Here is a 19,743-nt window from a genome sequence, read left to right as displayed (position 1 = left end):
AAAATCTATATAAATCTTAAACTCAGGGGGGCAATTGCCCCCTAAATGACGCCCCCTGCTATCGAGCTCTAACCTAACCAGTATTCTTTTAACTTGTGGTTATATTAATAAAAGACATGAGCCAATAGACACGGATTTATATTTGAACAAAAATAAAATTACATAAATAGCCGATCATTTTTAGGTATAACACTAGATAATAACCTAGCCTGGTAGGTCACCAGTTAGAACAATACCCTTATTTCCATTTTTGATGGCTTATAAATGCAAGCTTGTAGAACACATTGAAGGTCAATAAAATAAAGCACAACGTTTGAGTTCAGAGTACACTTTCCTAGCATTGTTCAAGTTATATTCAATACGGAATAGCATAATTGGAAATGTGTGTTTTGCGACAAACTGGTAAGCTTAGGTTAGCTTCTTTCCTTTCTAATAGGTTATGATTTTGTGTACAGGTATTATGCTTAAAAGTACTTCCCCCTCACTTTGAATGAGATGATTTCGCACCCTGTTACACTGTAAACAAACTTGACGTTTTTTAAAATGGTTTCTGGCTTTCTCAGAAACCATGGGGAAAATACGTGGCAATTGGGATGAAGAAAATATGAAGTTGGTCATGAATAAAGTTATTTTCAAAGAAGTACATGTGGCCAATGCTAGATATGGTGTTCTTAAGAGTATGTTAGGAGATCGTATCAAAAACTGTTGGAAGGGAAAGAGGCAACAGCTAAACCTTGCTGCTCGGATAACAAAGGCACGTTTAATATAACGTTTGATAGTGACCAAAACGAAATATTATACAATCATGTAAAGGCTTTGAATATTCAACTAATGCCACTAAGCAAACCAGAATTTTTAAAACTAACTTACAAACTTGCTGAAAAACTGATCATCATAATCTGCGGTGAGTCTTTTGGTGAAATTGGATATTGTGCAAAACATGTAAAGACTGGGTCCATGCAGGGCCGGCGCGAGGGGGGTTCGAGCCGTGCCACCGCCCAGGGCGGCAAGTCTAGTGGGCGGCAAAAATTGAAAAGGAAAAGAATACTATCAAAATATAATGCTTCGTAATGGGCCCACATGGGAAAATAAAATTGTGTTCATCTGAGAATATAATTGAACTTACTTCACTTACATTTAGGAAAATACTCACTCAGGAAATTCAGAACATTTTTCCTCATTTTCAATTATCAAACAGATATCATCGTTCAATATTTCCCTTGCAGCGACGTAGATAAGATTTTCAGCTGGGGTGGATAAGATTATCAAGGTATATTTTATGTTTTTCTATTCAACAATGTTCTAATGCTCCACTCCAAGTATGCAAAAGGTACACTCCCACTTGAGACCCATGGGAGGACCAAATAAATACCACCATTACTTAGGAAAAGATGTGCAAACTGGAATCATTCAGATTCTTAGTGAATAAATAAAAAGTAAAATGCTGTCTTTGTTGAGAGTTGCAAAATATTATAGTATAATACTAGACTGTACGCCAGATATTTCTGGTACCGAGCAAATGACAATAATCGTTCATGTACAAATTACATACACTAATGGAGAATGTCCTGTAAAAATTTGAGAACACTTTCTTGGTTTCGTAGCGGTAACAGACACCAATAGTCTAGGACTGGCAGAAGTAATAATTAAACATATAAAGGAAATTAACATTCCTATCGAAGACATAAGGGGCCAAGGATATGACAATGTTTCCAATATGAACATTCAGGTATTCAGAAGAGAATTTTAGAAATAAATTCCCGAGTCTTCTATGTTCTTTGCAATAGTCATTCACTAAACCTTGTCGTTAATGATGCAGCCACAACATTTCAGTACGCCGTTCCATTTTTGGTATAGCTAAAAATGTTAGAATTTTTTTCTGCATCGGTTCAACATTGGGCCATACTAAAGGAACATATTAGCAGTCTCACTTTAAAACCATTGAGCACCACAAGATGCGAGAGCCGAATTGATGCTCTGACTCCATTCAGATACGAGTCCCTCGTATCAAACAGGGAAAGTTTATGATGCCTTACTTCAAATAAGTAATGGCAATAGAACAGATAGAATGGTCGCCGTCGATGCTCTGTGTATAGCAAACCAGCTGCATAACTTTCCTTTCCTTTACTCACTAGTTGTTTGGTATGATTTTTTACTCCACATAAACATAATAATTAAAAGTCTCCAAAGCATTGATTTCAGTGTTGGATGCAGTCGGGTTTCTTTAAAATATATATTAAAATACTTTGAGAGGAGCAGAAATGATGCAAAGTTTCAATCTTACTTAGTTGATATGATGGAGTTGTCATCAGCATTAGACATGGATGACCCACGGATAAGTAATACAGTGCAAGCTCGAAGTCGAAAGAGGAAGAGAGAATTTCAGTACGAGGCAGAGGATGAAGCTATTGAAGATCCACAAACAAGATACAAAAGCGATTTTTATTACAAAGTTCTAGACGTGATTGTGTTAGCTTTAAGAGAAAAGTTTGAGCAACTTAAACATCACATCGAGTATTTCGATTTTCATTACGATATAAGTAATCTTAAAGATATGTCACCTGAACTTTTGTCTGAAAAGGTACTGAACTTGTCGGCATTTTAACACACGAAGAATCGAAAGATATTAACCCCAGTGATTTGAAAGACGAACTAAAAGTGTTATCCGCTATAGTTAAGCGTAAAGTTCAACAAAAGAAACTTTAAAATTAATTAAGGAGCATGACTTTACTCCCAATGTTAGTGTTGCACTTAGGATTTTGTTAACCTTACCGGTAACTGTAGCAAGTGGAGAAAGAAGGTTTTCGAAACTTAAGCTTATTAAAAACTATCTACGTCTTCCATGTCTGAAACACGCTTGAGAGGCCGGTATGTTAAATTCATGTATCACTATTGTGTTCTAGTACATCATGAGGCTTAGGCCAATCACTTAGTTTTGCCGTAATAGCTGATTCACTAGGTCCTAGATCGCTAGGTCCACGTCTCATATAGCCTCGCTGGCGAAAGGGACGCTAAACTAAAAATCAACTCAATCAATCAACTCTATTGGAAACATCTTTCGATATAAAATAAGTTTTAAAATTAAAATTCTTAGTTGTGACTAAAGCACTTTAAAAAAAAATTCTGTATGCGCTGCTGTATATCACAGGTATACAGCGAAATCAAGCATACTAAATATTGTGCTATATATGGAGTCATTTAAATATTACGTAATCATTCGAGAGAGGTAGTTCAATTTTTTGTTTACTTTTCCATTTCATACGTTTTTAAGCGGGCATCCTACTTTTTCGTGACACTTGAACGTTTTCTGTCAAAATAAGGTTGCGAGTTAAAGAAGCGGCATGTGAAAGTACCGCCCTGGGCGGCAAAACTGCTAGCACCGGCCCTGGGTCTATGAATAATGCTCCAATGTTGAAGACAGACATTTATTCTTATGAATTGTGTCAGAATAAAAATAACGATTCTTGATGAGACTAAGAAGTTTAAGATTTATTTTTTTACTTTTATTTTAGGGTGTATTTTAAAGTCTAATGAAACTGTATTTTGTATGTAAGAACTCCTGTAAGTAAACAGCTAGCAATTGTAATTTGTTCCGTTATTAAATAACCTCAAAACACCAATTATCTATAGTTGTATCCAATACTACCTTCCATTTTTTAAGGGCGCTAATTTGTGTTACCTTTGATTTTCTACAAAATTATATATTATTAGTTTTTAGCTGTCAAATCACCTATATGAAGGTATCATTTTGTGCATTAAGTAATTGGATATATCCTAGCTATTTATCAATCTGACAGACTAAAGAAAGCTAAGGTGTCCGATACCAGAGAACATTCCCCTAATCACTTTGTACATGATTTGACAGATAGTTCTGATTCGTGGTTTACTGATTATTATAATTATTATTTGTCGACTAACTGAAAAAAAAACAGTGGTTTTGTTTTTATTTAAAACTTAATTTTCATCGGTGTCCTTGGAAACGGGCAGCTAATTTTGACATTGTCATGCTGTAGAACACAATATTCTCTTCTGAATGAACTAACATTTTCTGGTTTGACTTCTGACCACTCGATAATATCCATGGCAATTTGGCTTCTAATAAAATATTCAAGTGAATCTACGAGTAAATTTGGACTTTCTTAAACCTATTTAAGGAAAGAAGTAATTCGAAAACAATTAAATAAGACGAAAACTAGAAGTTGGTACAGTAGTGTTCAAAAGTGAATTCCTTCTCATAAACTTTCCTTTTCCTAGTAACTTTCGTATGAATAAACCAACTTCAAAACAATTTCCTGCAACGTACAATATAATTTCATTTAATATAGAGAAAACTGCACTCTGATCTATATGAATCAAATAACTCGAAAGTTACTCACGACATAAACTTTGTTAATGAGGCTTCATACATTGCTCCTGCAAGTTTACTGTTGTGACGACGCCAGTGACGGCAAAGAGAGTGAGAATTTCCCTGGTGTTATATCTGCCCTTCCCCAAGTATGTATTGTAAAGTTGATCAAGAAATGTAATCCTTTTCAGTGTACAAAAATAATAGCTGTCCCCAAAAATTTCCTCTCCCCACCCATTTGTCCACCAAAAAATTAAAACTGAAGTCGTCACTGTTTTTACTCAAAGAAATAACTTTTAGTTTTATAATTACGTAATTGTCGTACATTACGCATGTCGTTCCATTGAGGATATCACGGAACATCCTTAGATAATACAGTAAAACAATAAACATGGTCGTTTAAATAATTTGGCCATTTGTGTAGAATCAAGAATATCAGTATCTGTAAAAAACAAGTTACGTTGTTTTCATGGCAATAAAGATGGTAACCATGTGTTGTTTTCATGTAATTTATGATATATGTCTAAATTTGACTAAATTTGTTTTCGTTTTCTTTGCTAGGTTTATGGAGATTGTCTCGTCATCCGAATTACTTCGGTGAGATTATCCTGTGGTGGGGGATATTTGTGATCTCAATTAACGTCATACAGGGATTTGAATGGTTTGCCATCCTCTCGCCTCTCTTTACCACTTTTATCATTCTGTTCCTCTCGGGAATTCCACTTCTAGAAAAGACTTCGGATGATAAATATGGAGAGTAAGTATTCTTACATACTGGGCGTATTTTTATTAGTAGTAAGTAACGTATCTTTCTAGTTCATTCTTTAGAAGATCTGTTATTGCATTTAAAAAAAAATATAGAAAATACGTGCTTTCAAATTTGATCTCTGACTAATAAAGTCATTACTAGAGGTTTGTGCGGATTTAAAATCCGTGCTGCCTCTCCAAAATTTTTTATTTGCGTCTGCAGACAATGAGGTACTAAATATTGTATGTACAGTTCGTTTCTTCTATGACAATTATGATTTCAAAAATAGTTTCTAACATAACAAGTAGAAATACTTCCTTTGTGGATTTGTGAATTATCATCATCATTAGATTTCTGCCAGTATTGGCAAGTCACTTGCCGCAACTGAGAAGTTTCAATATTCCCCTGTTTTCAGCTACCCTCTTCGTTTTCACGTACGATTTTTCTGTTTTGATATCATCCATTAATTGAAGTATCATTTGCCCCTCCCTCTCTTTCTTGCCACCATACCCTCTAGCACATCTCTCATGATATAATTCCTAATGTCCCAACCACTTTCTCTTCCTCTCCTTAATAATATCTAAAATTCTTTTCTCCCCTACCATTTCTAACTCTTTCATTCATTTTCCGCTCGAACTAATTCTATCCATTCTTCTCCACACCCCCATTTCGAAAACCCAATTGTTTTTCATCATTCTTATGTAATGTTAATTTTTCTGCCTCACATAGTACAATACTTCAAATGAAGCATTTTATGAGTTTTTTTCTCAACTTTTATCCGAGGGCCCACAAAACAGTATTTTCATCCTCCTAAAGGCTTCTTTCGCCATTCCTATCTTGGTTTTATTTCACGTTCGCACTAATAATACTACTTAGGTATCAAAAACTACTCACCTGCTCTATTTCTATATTTGACACCGACAGCTTCGTTCCAATCATCATGGCTTTTGTCTTTCTAAAATTTGTTTTCGACTCATATTCTTTGCGGCCCTTCCTCAAGTTTTCTAACATCTTATTGATCTTCTTTTCATATTTCACCCCAAGCGCCATATCATCTGCAAACCTTATACACCTAATCATTCTAATTTCTACCGAAATGCAATCTTGATTATGTACACTCTTTTTCACTATCCCTTCTAGGTAGATATTAAATAATGTAGGCAAGAGGCAGCACACCTATCGAACTTCCCTTCCAATAGCAATCTCCTCTGTGATTTCCTCCCCTATTCTTAACACTTACTTATCAGTTCATATATAAGTTCGATCTTTGCACTTCAACCCAATCTTCTTTAGAACTCTCAACAACAATTCCCAATTCACGCGGTCAAAAGCCTTTTCTAGATCAATGAATACCGCATACATCTCTTTCCCTTTTTCTATAAACCTTTCACAGATCACTCTTAATAATCCAATTGCATCTTTTGTGCCCTTACATCTCCTAAACCCGAACTGTTTCTCCTCACCATTTTCATTTAAGTTCATTGTGAATATATTATGATATATCAATAAAATTGAAGCTAAATATTAAATATATTTTTTTCTATTATAAGTCAACTACACTAAATGAAATGGATTAAAATTCATATAAACACAAATTGTGAGATTAACAGAAACAAGGTACTACCATGAGCAAAATAAATGACGCGTCTCTTTATTTTGAAGTTTTTTGAAAATATCCCCGTTTTCTTTATATGTTCGAAATTTCGGAAGGTTTCCCCAGCAGGACAGGTTAATAACAAACCCGTTTTTAATATTTGTGTTATATATTAGCTTAAAATAAAGAAATTAGAAGCAAAAAACATTAAATCGACAGAAATCTCGAGAATTACCAACTCTGCTAAAGTGGGAAATTTTCAAGAACGCGAGGGAATTCTGCAGTTCAACACGAAGCAGCGACATCTATGTCATTGAGAGAAGCGTGGATTAGATCTACAAACGAAAATTTTAACGAAATATTTCTAGTATGTCTTATTATATGCATTATCAGCGAACTCCAAATATATGAATATATGCTAAGTATTAACGTATAGATAGTGCAAATAGTGGAAATTACCTATGGAAAAAGACGAATTGTTAGCCCAATCGTAATGAAAAATCGTCTTTACTGTAGAACAGGTTCAGCTTACGTAAGAGAGCAAATAGTTCAGTTAGGTAAACCAACGAGTTTGTATACCGAAGGTAGACGGTTCGAATCCCGTGGAAGTACTGTTGTCATTTTTATCACTAAGGTTATTTTATTTATTTTTTATTTGGGAAAGAATCAAATTGTAACATATGTGTAAAACTCATGACGATATCAAAAAAAAAAAAGAAAGAAAGAAAGAAAATATCGTCGCATTTGCATTAGTGTCTCTAATTTTTGTTTGCAAACAGATTCGTAATTATTTCCCCTGTGCTCACTGATGCATAACGAATGTTTTCCAGTAAATGTTAATTCTAATTTGGAGAATTTTAGAGTTTCACAATGTTTCTCACTACATAGTCTTCTATCTACGTGTTTGGATATTTTGATAACAGATTTCCCTATTAAATGTTTAATTTTCTCTATAAATATTTGTCTTAAATTGAAATTGTTTTGAATTTACTACATAAGGTAAGTAGACCGAAGGAGGGGAGCTCAAGTAATAGATATTCTACGTAAAAGCAACCTATTGTAGAATGATTATGCTTCTTACCTTCAGCACATAATCTTAACGTTAGAGAGTCAGAGAGAGAAAAATCCTGGTTTTTCCTCCTCTATGACCACCCATCTTAAACCTCTACATATCATTGTTCGTCTCACATAATTTCGGCTCTCCAAAGACATTCATATTTATTATTATTATTATTATTATTATTATTATTATTATTATTATTATTATTATTATTATTATTATTATTATTTAACACTCTTTATTCTACGTGCCATCTCTCCATTTTTCGATACAGCCCCCTTAGTACTATGAAACTCTCTTCTTCCATAGTGAAATGGAAAAAGATCATATAATTGCCACTACTTTACAAGAATATAAACCAAAAACGTCAGTAGAAAGCACATTATAAAATTTACTTTTTGAGGCTCGTTTTGGTGCCCCTCTTTCTCTGGCGCCCCGGGCAGTCGCCCGGCCCTTAGTCCGCCCTTGAAAGTACGGACGCATAACTAAGGACTGCGGAGAAGAGGTTAACCTTCATGTTATGCCACTGGTTTGACGTGTTTGATATGTTCAGTAAGTTATCAGTTGGTGAAATAATTTCGACGGTTACTGATGTTTAAAATTTAGCTAAGACAAAGCTACCTAATCAAATACATTTGATATCGCGATGTCACAATTTGATTTTTCCTCACATAAAAAAGATAAAAACAATAGTAATAAAAACCCTTACTCGTACTGGGCTCCTAACTAACTAACAACCTAATTCTTACAGACTAGTTGCTCTGACCAACTGAGTTTCGATTTCTTACGCGAAAGAAGTCTGTTATATTAAGAGGCATGCTTTTCATTATCAAAACTGTTCGAAGTAATACGAACATGGCTTAAGAACAGAGACGGAACTGAATTACCACTCGATTGACCTTGAGGGCAAATCACCAAAGCGTAGCTATAACGTAAGTTCAGCATGCATTTCTCTGGAGTTGTGTTCAGTATTCCTATCTGCCAGTCATGCTTGTTCGTAGGAGTAATATGTTACAAACCTAACCTTTCGATAGAGCACAATGACAGAGAATCAAAATTAATGAATTCTTGCCCTTGTGAACTTGGGATACCACTATGTGCAATAAAACTGTCGCGTCTTCTGAAGTGATATTTTATCGAAAATAACTCGTTTTCCTTTATATATCCGAAGTTTTTGAGGGTTTCAAAATGAGGAAACGTTACTGACAAACAAGGACGCATTTAGGGGTGGGTCCAGGTGGTCCGGACTCCCCTCTGAAATCCCAACTTCTCTGTAAATTTAGCCTAAATTTAAGGATTATCTTTTAAATTTTATTATAATTTATCCTAATATTGAAGTCGGACTTCTCCCGAAATAAATTACTGCATACGTGCCTGCTGACAATTTTCAATATATCCCTTAAATAAGTAAAATAACTAAATTAGGAGCAAAAAAGCTTCAACACGGGCTAACTTTTGTCCACTGCCAATATTGTTAGAAGGGATATTAATAGCAAAAACTGCTAGGCAATGCTGAACCTTGGAACTTCACTCCGAACAGCAAGCTTATTATTGAGAACTACATATGAAACATTTTATCAAAACTTATCTAGCTTTTACCTGGCATGAAATTATTATATACACCAAAATTCACTCTCCTAAAATGTGTATCTAAATATTGCTCTACGTATCTACGAAGCAATGAAAATTATTTATCGAAATATGTGAGCAGGGAATTCTAACAGCCAGCCATTTTATTTAAATCGTAGTAAACCCTGTAACCGGGTGTTAACGTGAAGACAAAGCTTGGTCCATTGGTAAAGTGTTGGAAGAATATAAACTCAATGTTCGTAGGTTCGAATCTATCCACTCACCATAACATTTTGTTCTTATGTGTAACGATGAAATAAGAAAGAAAAAATGTATAACCGTTAAGACAAAACTTCAACCAAGTCTGAAGAGAACAATACTAAAATAGTAATACAATGACGTCAACCAAAAATTATTTCATGTAGCGTTTGGACGAAATTACAGCTGTTAACAATTGCAGAAATAAAAACAGGCTGTAATGCAGTCTAGACTTCTGAATGCATTTACTTCCTGAAAACTTCCGTCTCGTCATTGGTATGCCGTTAATCATTGTAAAACCTTTCAATTGGAAGTGAAATGACACAAACTAAAACAGTTTTAAATCAATAAATGTCTATGTGTAAAAGTAGGTGTCTTTTATCTGTAGTTCTGAGTTCCTTTTACTTTGAAGTGACAAATGAGAGAAGAAAGTATGGTGTTCGAAAAAAAAAATCAAATTTGAGATTTCAACGAATTTACACGTATTATAGCCCCTAACACCGAAAAAGTTATTTTTCGATACATGTCCATCAGTTCGTCCGTCCGTTCGCTACACTTTTCTGTGCACTCGCCTAGAAGCCATACCGTTCAACTTATCTGCACCAAATTTTAGTTTAAGATTTTCATAGTATTTCCTATAGTTTTTTTTTTATTTCCCTCCTACTCCCAAAACAAGGGTAGTTTCCTGTACGATGAAAATAAAAAAAGATATTTTCTCATAACTGGCTCTAACGATCTTGTTTTCTTTCTTTTTTTATAAATCAATATTTAATTAGCAACCCTATTTTGTGGTATAAGGCATTTATCTGAGAAAAATCTACAAGGGGTAGTTTATGCTAAGGGGGTGAGTTTTTCTCAGTGATTTTCTCAAAATGGACTCAAATGTTTTCGTTCATATTTCATAAATAAAGATTTCATTAATAACTTATCAATATGGCATAACTCGTTTGTCCTAAAAAATGCGAGGGGTAGTTTATTCTTGGTGGAGTGTTGTCTGGGCGATTTTCTCAAAAACGACTCAAAAGAGTTTATTCATATTTCAAAAATAAATATTTCGTTAATAACCGAACAATATGGCAAAACTCGTTTGTCCTGAAAAAATATGCGAGGGGTAGTTTACTCTTGTGGGTGTTTTTCCTCCACGGTTTTCTCAAAAATGAGTCAAGCAATTTTGTTCGTACTCAGAAATAAATATTTCATTAACAACTTAGTAATATGGAATAACTCGCTTACCCTGAAAGAATCCTCAAGAGATAGTTTATTCGGGGAGTTATTTTTCCCTCACAATTTTCTCAAAAATTACTCGGACAATTTTATTGATAATTCATAAATAAGTATTTCATTAATAACCCTGTATTTTAGTATAAGTCATTTCTATGAAAAACAATTACAACGGATAGTTTATTTTTGGGGTCAAGGTTTTTTCCCCGACAATTTTCTCGAACGACAGGCGATTTTGTTCAAATTTCGCAAATAAATATTTCATTAATAACCAAAAGTATATCTTAACTCATTGTTCGAAACAATTCACAAGAGGTAGGTTACTCCTGACGTGTTCTTTTTGAACGACTTTCCCAAAGTGACTCATTTGATTTTTTTTCATATTTCATAAACAATGATTGCATTAATTGGTCTATTATATGTCTAATGAAAATGTGCTCAAAGTGTGAGTTAGTTTTGTAGTATGGATTTTCTTCAATCGAAGTTTTTTATTCGACAATCTGACATTCGATGTATTTGAATAATACGATAATTTTATTCGTATTATCCAAATACACACTTCAGTAACAACTGCGGCCTAACACAGTTAAGAAATTGAATTGAAAAAGTTTAGTGCGGTGGCCCTGTAATTGAATATTTTTTGAGAAACTCCCTAGCTTTTTGTGGTAAACTCAGGCTTTTCTTTTTCAAGCGACAAAAGAGAGAAGAAAATATAGTGATTGTGAAAATAATATCAAATTCAGATTTCAACGGATTTACATGTTTCATGGCGTCTACATACCGAAAATGTGACTTTTCGACACCCGTCCTTCCGGTCCGTCCGTTCGGCACACTTTTATATGCACTCGCCTAGAGGCCATACCGTTCAACTTATCTACACCAAATTTTAAACTTAGGGTTTACTTAGTATTCTTACAGGAGCTTTTCCATTTTATCCTACCACCTAAAATAAGTGTGGTTTACAAACAGCCGAAAATGGAAAAACGCTATTTTCTCAAAAATGGTTTTAACAATTTTGTTTATTTTTCATTAATCAATATTTAATTAACAACCCTATATTGCAGTATCAGATATTTCTCTTAGAAAAATTTACGAGGGGTAGTTTATTCTTGGAGGTGACTTTTTCTCGACGATTTTCTCAGAAAAGACCCTGGCGAATTTTGTACACACTTCATAAATAAATATTTGACCTTACAACATGGTATAAGTCAATTGACCTGAAAAATATATGAGTAGTAGTTTATTCTTGGACTTGAATTTATTCCCAGTGAGTTTCTCAAACACGACCAGTTGGCAACCCTGTATCTCGACAACGAAGCTGAATTCGAAAACTGCAAGAGGACCATTTGTCTCATTTTGATGTCACGAATCACCTCCCGAAGTTTGTGGACATCTTTCAGGTTCACCCTTAATGAAGCTTCTTTTCGAAAAGTTAACTATTAACTTTAGGCATTGTTTATCTTTTTTTAAATCACAAATGTCGTTATTAATTTTAAGGCAGAGAACTACTTCTGAGAGAATAGATCTTGAAAAATAATTTTAAAACTTAGACTTTTGTTTTCGAGACATTCCAGACAAGACGAGACATTTTACAAGCTATCTCGTGTCCAAAACATTTGCCTCGTATTATCTTGGGTGTCACAAAGCGCGTCTTGTCTCTTTCTCGAGACATGTCTTATCTCGTGCGCATTCGTTAACACTTGGGAATGATTATCTTTCTACTCAAAGCATTGTTATTATAATGGTTGCATATTTATGATAATTGCTGTCCACATAAATTACAGTCCTTTCAGTTGAATTAATTATTATTATTATTATTATTGAAATTGCAATATCTAGTTTAACGTTGGACGATTATGCACCTACGCTAAGGGAGAATGATGATGAATGAAATGGTGAAATGAAGAAAGTGGGAGGAAAATGGAAAATCTCAAGAAAACACATACCCATGCACACGGTATTTGTCCACCTGAAATTTCACTTGGCACGAAGTGGAATCGAGCCACGGACCCCCTGCACCAAAGGTCCCTGCAATGCTTTATTATTATTATTATTATTATTATTATTATTATTATTATTATTATTATTATTATTATTATTATTATTATTATTAATAATAATAATAATAATAATAATAATTGAAGCGAGCTTAACGAGTTTCAACCGTACGGTACGACTCAACCAACGTTTGGGTGCCTGTTCGTTCGTCTGCTCCTCTCATAAAAGACATTTCATTTTAATGAAAATAGTAAGTGCCTTCTTTTAGCTCTGCGAAGTAACTATTGCTTAAAATATGAATCTGCAAAACATAAGAGGTAAAATTAACCAAATGGTGCAAGTTTCCACTTTTATATACAAAACAATTTTGCAATATCAACTACGTGAATCTTGTCCCATAAAGAAGCCGAAACCCCTACACCGAAGAGCCCTCCGAGATTTGATCATTGTCCACACGGACTGAAATTGTCATTTGAAGCCAAGACTTTAATATGAAGCCAATAATTTCTTTAAAATAGACATAAAATTCGGAAGTTATAAGCATTTTCATATTTTTGCCTTTTCCCATAAGGGAGCCGTAGCCCCCTATACTGAAGACCCCCCCGGAGATTTGATCATTGTCCACTCGGACTGAATTTGTCATTTGGAACCAACACTTTAATACGAAGCAAAATATTTCTTTAAAATAGACGAAAAATTCGAAAGTTATAAACATGTTAATAATTTTGCCTTTTCTCATAAGGGGGCCGTATTAGCCTACACTGAAGAGCTCCACGAGATTTGATCATTGACCACTTGGACTGAAATTCTCACTTGAAAAAAAAACTTTAATATGAAGCCAAAAATTAACTTTTACATCAATTTAAACTGACTGGGTTCCGGTTCCCCCACTATTGTTTAGTTTAGTTAAGTGGTAATTTGTGACAGCTTCACATCATCAAAAGAATATTTCACTTCCCCTCCCCTCCCCCAGGAGTTCGTGCTGGATCCACCACTGGAATCAATAGACACTCTTCCTATTCTTTTTGTCACCCTTGATTGTGTAGGGGCTCCCTCGTACAAATAAAGAAGCGGTAATATTACAATCAAGGGGCGCTATATATTAGGTATTTTTTTAGTTACCTACCCCTAACCGCACAGCGCCATCTTTCGTAGAATAAAAAATATTACGTGATATTCCAATCATGAAAGGGGAGAGGATGCTGTAAATATATTTCTTATTCATTTTGTCTGTCCTGCTTATCAAAAATTACTTTCTGTTGGAAGGCTACTGAAATGAGAGGGGCAAAATAAAAAGTCGTACCTCCTCCTACATGGTTGCTCAAATAAGTACTAAAGAAAGCATTTTAAACTAAGATATTTTAAGATTTAAACTAGGAAACTAAGATATCCTACATTATGTAAGGATGGCATATTCATTATATTATTATTATTATTATTATTATTATTATTATTATTATTATTATTATTATTATTATTATTATTATTATTATTATTATTATTATTTGAATGTTTTTGGAGCACCGAAATTTTGTGAGACGAACAATGATATGTAGAGGTTTAAGATGGGTGGTCATAGAGGAGGAAAAACCAGGATTTTTCTCTGTCTGACTCTCTAACGTAAAGATTATGTGCTGAAGGTAAGAAGCATCATCATTCTACAATAGGTTGCTTTTACGTAGAATATCAATTACTTGAGTTCTCCTCCTTCGGTCTACTTACCTTATGTAGTAAATTCAAAACAATTTCAATTCAATACAAATACATTGTAAAACTTTTCCGTAATTAAACATCTAGGGAAAATTAAACATTTAATAGGGAAATCTGTTATCAAAATATCCAAACACGTAGATAGAAGACTATCTAGTGAGAAATATTGTGAAACTTTATAAAATTCTCCAAATTAGAATTAACATTTACTGGGAAACATTCGTTATGCGCCAGCGAGCATATAGTAGAACGGGGGAAGACGCCATACTTTTTCATTTTGAGGACTGTATCTCTTGAATAATGCGGTCATAAAAGGCAAACTGTACAGCAATGAATAGCTACAGGGTTAACACACAATTGCTGTAAATATCACATGTTGAACTTCTATGGTGCACTGACAACTTACTGAAGAAATGACTAATGAAATTTGCCATCTTACCCCGATATGTCGGGTAGAGATGCCTAGTGCTTCGTGGAAAGATGCCACGATAATAAAATTGTAGTTACAATTAACAAAGAAATACGTTAATGCTTTTATTTCAGTACAAACACACACAATAAGCTTGTCATGACCCAACACAATTATATGTAGCATAAAGAAATACATGGAAATATAAATATAGTTAGTTTGAAAACACCGTACTTCTCATACAAAAGGAAACTTCATGAATTAAAATAAAAGCAGTATTATGTAGGGACTCCAAAGATAATATGTTTTATAGGATTAGTTTATATCCGTAGAATAAGTATTAGCTACATTCTAATGCAATATTGAGTCTTCATGATTACCTAATAGTTAGTATAAAATACCGGAAAATACGCGTACAACACAAACTTAAATCCACTAGTCATGAGAAAAAGGTATGGTTAAAACGGTGTTTCCTACCATATCAATACTTACATTTATAACATTTGAACTCAGTTGTGGCATGCGACACATGTATCAGGAAATATTGCACAATTTTCGTGCAACCACATGTTACAGATCGTACATCTGATCCATGCCACGTTTGCACCTTTTGGATCGAATAACATCGACCACATATACAGCAATAGTCATTGGAGGAAACCTAATCCTTTCTGTTATTTAGACATAGCCCTACTTTTGCAGCTGATCTCTTACGAAGTTTCTTCAATTTGCAACTAGAACTTCCTCCAAAACTGAAAGAGGACATTGTTGCTACTTCAACGTTTACTTGCTGCTTATCCCTAGTGCGTTTTGAGAGTGTATGTTCAGTCTCATTTAAAATATGTGCTGCTCTTTTTGGTTTCCGTCTCCTACCAGTTTGGGTTTCTTCGCGATCTACGGGATGAATTGGAGATATGTCTTCAAAAGGTGTTTTCTGATGAAGGGAAGATGAACGTACAGTATTAACGGAAGATGCAGGAATAGAAGATTGAGAAAAGTCATTTGAGCATCTAAGACTTGCAGAATCTCGAGGAAGGTGTTCTGAAAGAGTGCTGTCGTCTGATGGAGAGGGAGAAGCAGAATTTCGTTCGTTAGTTGAAGCAACACTAAAATTTGAAGTAGCAAAAGCTTCATAAGGGATGATTTTAGGATCGTAGGGCAAGATCCCACATGCTTGGAAACCTGAAGTACCATTTCTGTGTGTTGCAGCTTTATCCCAGACTTGACGTTGCAAGATAGGAAATAGTGACCTGGATAGTTTTCTATGTTGATGTGTTCGCTGACATTGTGACAAAACTCTGTAGAAAGAACGCTTCAATGAACGAAAGAAGCTCTTATCTAATGGCTGCAAATAACGAGTGCGGTGACTGGGGAGGCAAAGCATGATAATATAATTTTCTGTTGCAAAGTCCAGCATATCAGGATTAGTGCAATGAGAAGAGTGACCGTTCAGAATGAGTAAGACTTTTCCTGGGGGTTTGCGTGACAGAAGGTGCTTTTTGCAACCAATTCATAAAGATTTCAGAATGTGTATAGGCATGTTTTTGATTCATAACTACTATAGAACCATTAGAAAGAACATCTTCTAACTCGGACCTCTTATTTTCCCTTCTCAAAATACATAACATTGGCAGAGAATTGCCTCCTGTAAGCAATCAGTGAAATATTTTTAACTTTGTCTGCTGACGAAAGCATACTAACTTGTTTAGAACTTTTTGCTGCTACTACAGTTTCTGAACAAGAATTTAATTGTATTCCTGTTTCATCACAATTAAAAATACTACCTGCTCTATTGAGTAAATCATGTTTCTCACAGATTTCTGAAAGAAGTTTTAAAATAATTTCCAACATTCTCACGATTCATAGCTTCTGCTCGATCGCTAGACAAATTCTGAAACTTTCTTCTTACTCACGTAGGAAATCTCATGAAAGACTACAACCAATCGTATCCAGCCATTCCATTCCCTTTGTTAAATTTATGCCTCACACCATAACGTTCAACGAAGTTGTATGCTAGTGTTAGTATCTCTCGTCCAGTTGGAGCAAATCCTGCATTTTGTAGTTTCTATATGCAAGCAAAGAGCAATTTTAAACAATGATCATACGATGTATTATGGAATATGTATAGAAGTGTATGTGCATTGTATACGAAGGGTTTTACTAATAACTAACTCTTATGGAACTCATAGCCGCTATATCAAACATTCGCCCTTTCCGAACTTTAAAATAATACCAGGAGAATAACAGTTCTGTGTATTTTCATTTTCAATTTTCTTGCTATTAATCACGAAGTTAGGAACTTCGTGGCTACCCGAGCAAGAGTTAAACTTGCATCTTTACCCGAGAAAATGTACAGATGCATCTTTACCCGACATTGATGTAGCAACTTTCCCAAACATCGGGGAAAGATGCCAGCTGAATTTTCGCGCCAAAAGTGCCACAAGGTATGCTGAGACTCACGTGCACATAAACTCTGTAATCCTCTCTATACAGCAGCTACGTGTTTCGCGTCATTATTAATTGCATTACAAACTCATGCAGAAAATACGACTTATTCACAAACAAAAACATGTGTAAATTTATTTATAATTTCTACATTTTACCATGAAACAAGTGCATAACATACTCATCGACGTGACTGACGACGTCCCTTTCTTCTTCTAGACCCCCGCTAACAGCCTGCGCAAGCTCGTGCCATATGTTGTTGTTACGACGAAGTTATAGCAAAACTAGCATCTCTCCCCTATAGGCATCTCTACCCGAAGCACTCTATGGTGAGCAGTGAGCACAGGGGAAATAATTACGAAACTGTTTGCAAACAAAATTAGGGACGCTAATACAAGTGCGACAACAGCATTTTTTCTTTTTTTGGTATCGTCATGAGTTTTACACATACGTTACAATTTGATTCTTTCCCAAATAAAAAAATAAAAAAATAACCGTAGTGTAGTGATAAAAATGATAACGGCACTTCCACGGGATCGAACCCGCTACCTTCAGCATACAAACGCGTTGCTTTAACTAACTGAGCTATTTGTTTTCTTACGTAAACTGAGCCTGTTCCGGTAGAGACGAGATTTCATTACGATCGTCCTACCAATTCGTCCTTTTCCATATAGATAATTTCCGCTATTTGCTCTATCTTTATGTTAATACTTAGCATATATTCATATATTTGGAGTTTGCAGATAATGCATATAATAAGACATACTAGAAATATTTCGTTAAAAGTTTAGTTTGTAGATTTAATCCACATTTCTCTCAATGACATAGATGTCGCTGCTTCGTGTTGAAATGCAGAATTCCCTCGTGTTCTTGAAAATTTCCCACTTTAGCAGAGTTGGTAATTCTCGAGATTTCTGTCGATTTAATGTTTTTTGCTTCTAATTTCTTTATTTTAAGCTAATATCTAACACAAATATTAAAAGCGGGTTTGTTATTAACCTGTCCTGCTGGGGAAACCTTCCGAAATTTCGAACATATAAAAAAAACGGAGATATTTTCAAAAAACTTCAAAATAAAGAGACGCGTCATTTATTTTGCTCATGGTAGTACTTAATTAAGATCCCTTCAAATGTAGATTTCTGACAAGAAAATTGTCAAGTTTGTAATAACTGAATATCTATCAATTAATTTAAGAGCAAATCGCTATTAATTATTATTAATCTCACTGCTCATAAGACATGAGGCCTTTGTTCAGAACACAAAGATAGAAATTGAGATAGTACCTTCTCCAGAAAGAAGAATGAGCCACCTCAAACAATTTCGCATAAAACCACTAGCATTTCATTTTTAGTATAGGATTTGAGCGCAATGAAAAGGGGAAAAAAATACAACAAAACACAATTTGGTCTGGTGTTTATTTGCGCCGAAAGGGTATACACACTTTAATACAAGACGTAATAGTGTTTAGAAGAAAGATCACGAAAATGCTTGTCTTTACACGAATATCCAAGAGTTTGTTTGCAATTCGACCAGAACTCTAGTCATCCCATACCTGACTAATATTAGTGGTATGCTGATTCTAATGTTAGAACTATACTGTAACTGCCATTTGTGAATCGATTCAATACACTCTTTTCTTCATTATGTAAAGGCATGTTACTATCTTGCTCTACTGTTGATGTATTTCGTATAATGCGTTTACAAATTGAAGTAAATTATAACATTTTATCCCCTTCACGAAAAAGGGATATAGGCTACTGTGTCTGTTCCATTTCTTTGATCCCTCCTAAACTTGTACTGGACCATTTTTACAATGTTTTAATATTCGTGTATTGGGTGTCAATGATAAAGGAATTACCTAAATGAGTTTGAATAAAAAATCATATAAATATAAATTGCTCTATAACACTTTTGTATTCAGTCTCTGATTTTGTATATATAATTTTTATCAACTATTTATGGATTTATGAAGTACGAGGCACATACAAGCATTAAAATTGTTATTCAGAGGAATAAAAAGTTAAAAAAAAAAAACTTTATCATAGGTAAAACCTATTATGATTATTTTAAAAAAAATACCTTATTGACCATAGGGACATACGTATTGTTCTAGGCCATAAACAGGTAACCATTGAAATGATCAACTTGCAATGATGATCTTTGGGATCTACCTAGTTATATCATAAATACTGTCACAAAGTTTGTAGTGGCGCTGTAGGCATCCGGAGTGGCACAGTGTTGCCATATGTGTATAAAGCGGAAGATGCATGTAGTGTGTGCTTGACTCTTCATGACATACGTTGATATTGTACTGAGCTCTGATAGAGTGGGGCGATTACGAAAATCGTGTAGCTGTAATTGCAGTGCATAAGGTCGGGAAGACAGC

General features: G+C 34.5%; 1 protein-coding gene across 1 annotated transcript in view; it reads left to right on the top strand.

Annotated features, from left to right (window-relative positions):
- The window catches only part of LOC145690485 (uncharacterized), a 250,213-nt gene that overhangs the window by 216,240 nt on the left and 14,230 nt on the right, over window positions 1–19,743 (top strand). The window contains exon 6 of the mRNA XM_081765408.1: window positions 4,907–5,102. Coding sequence (XP_081621534.1) covers window positions 4,907–5,102 — 196 coding nt within the window. The remainder of the gene's footprint in view (window positions 1–4,906; window positions 5,103–19,743) is intronic.

Source organism: Thermobia domestica, chromosome 7 (genome assembly GCF_964235325.1).
Source record: "Thermobia domestica chromosome 7, izTheDome1.hap1.1, whole genome shotgun sequence".
NCBI lineage: Eukaryota > Metazoa > Arthropoda > Insecta > Zygentoma > Lepismatidae > Thermobia > Thermobia domestica.
This window is presented reverse-complemented; position numbering and strand designations above follow the sequence as displayed.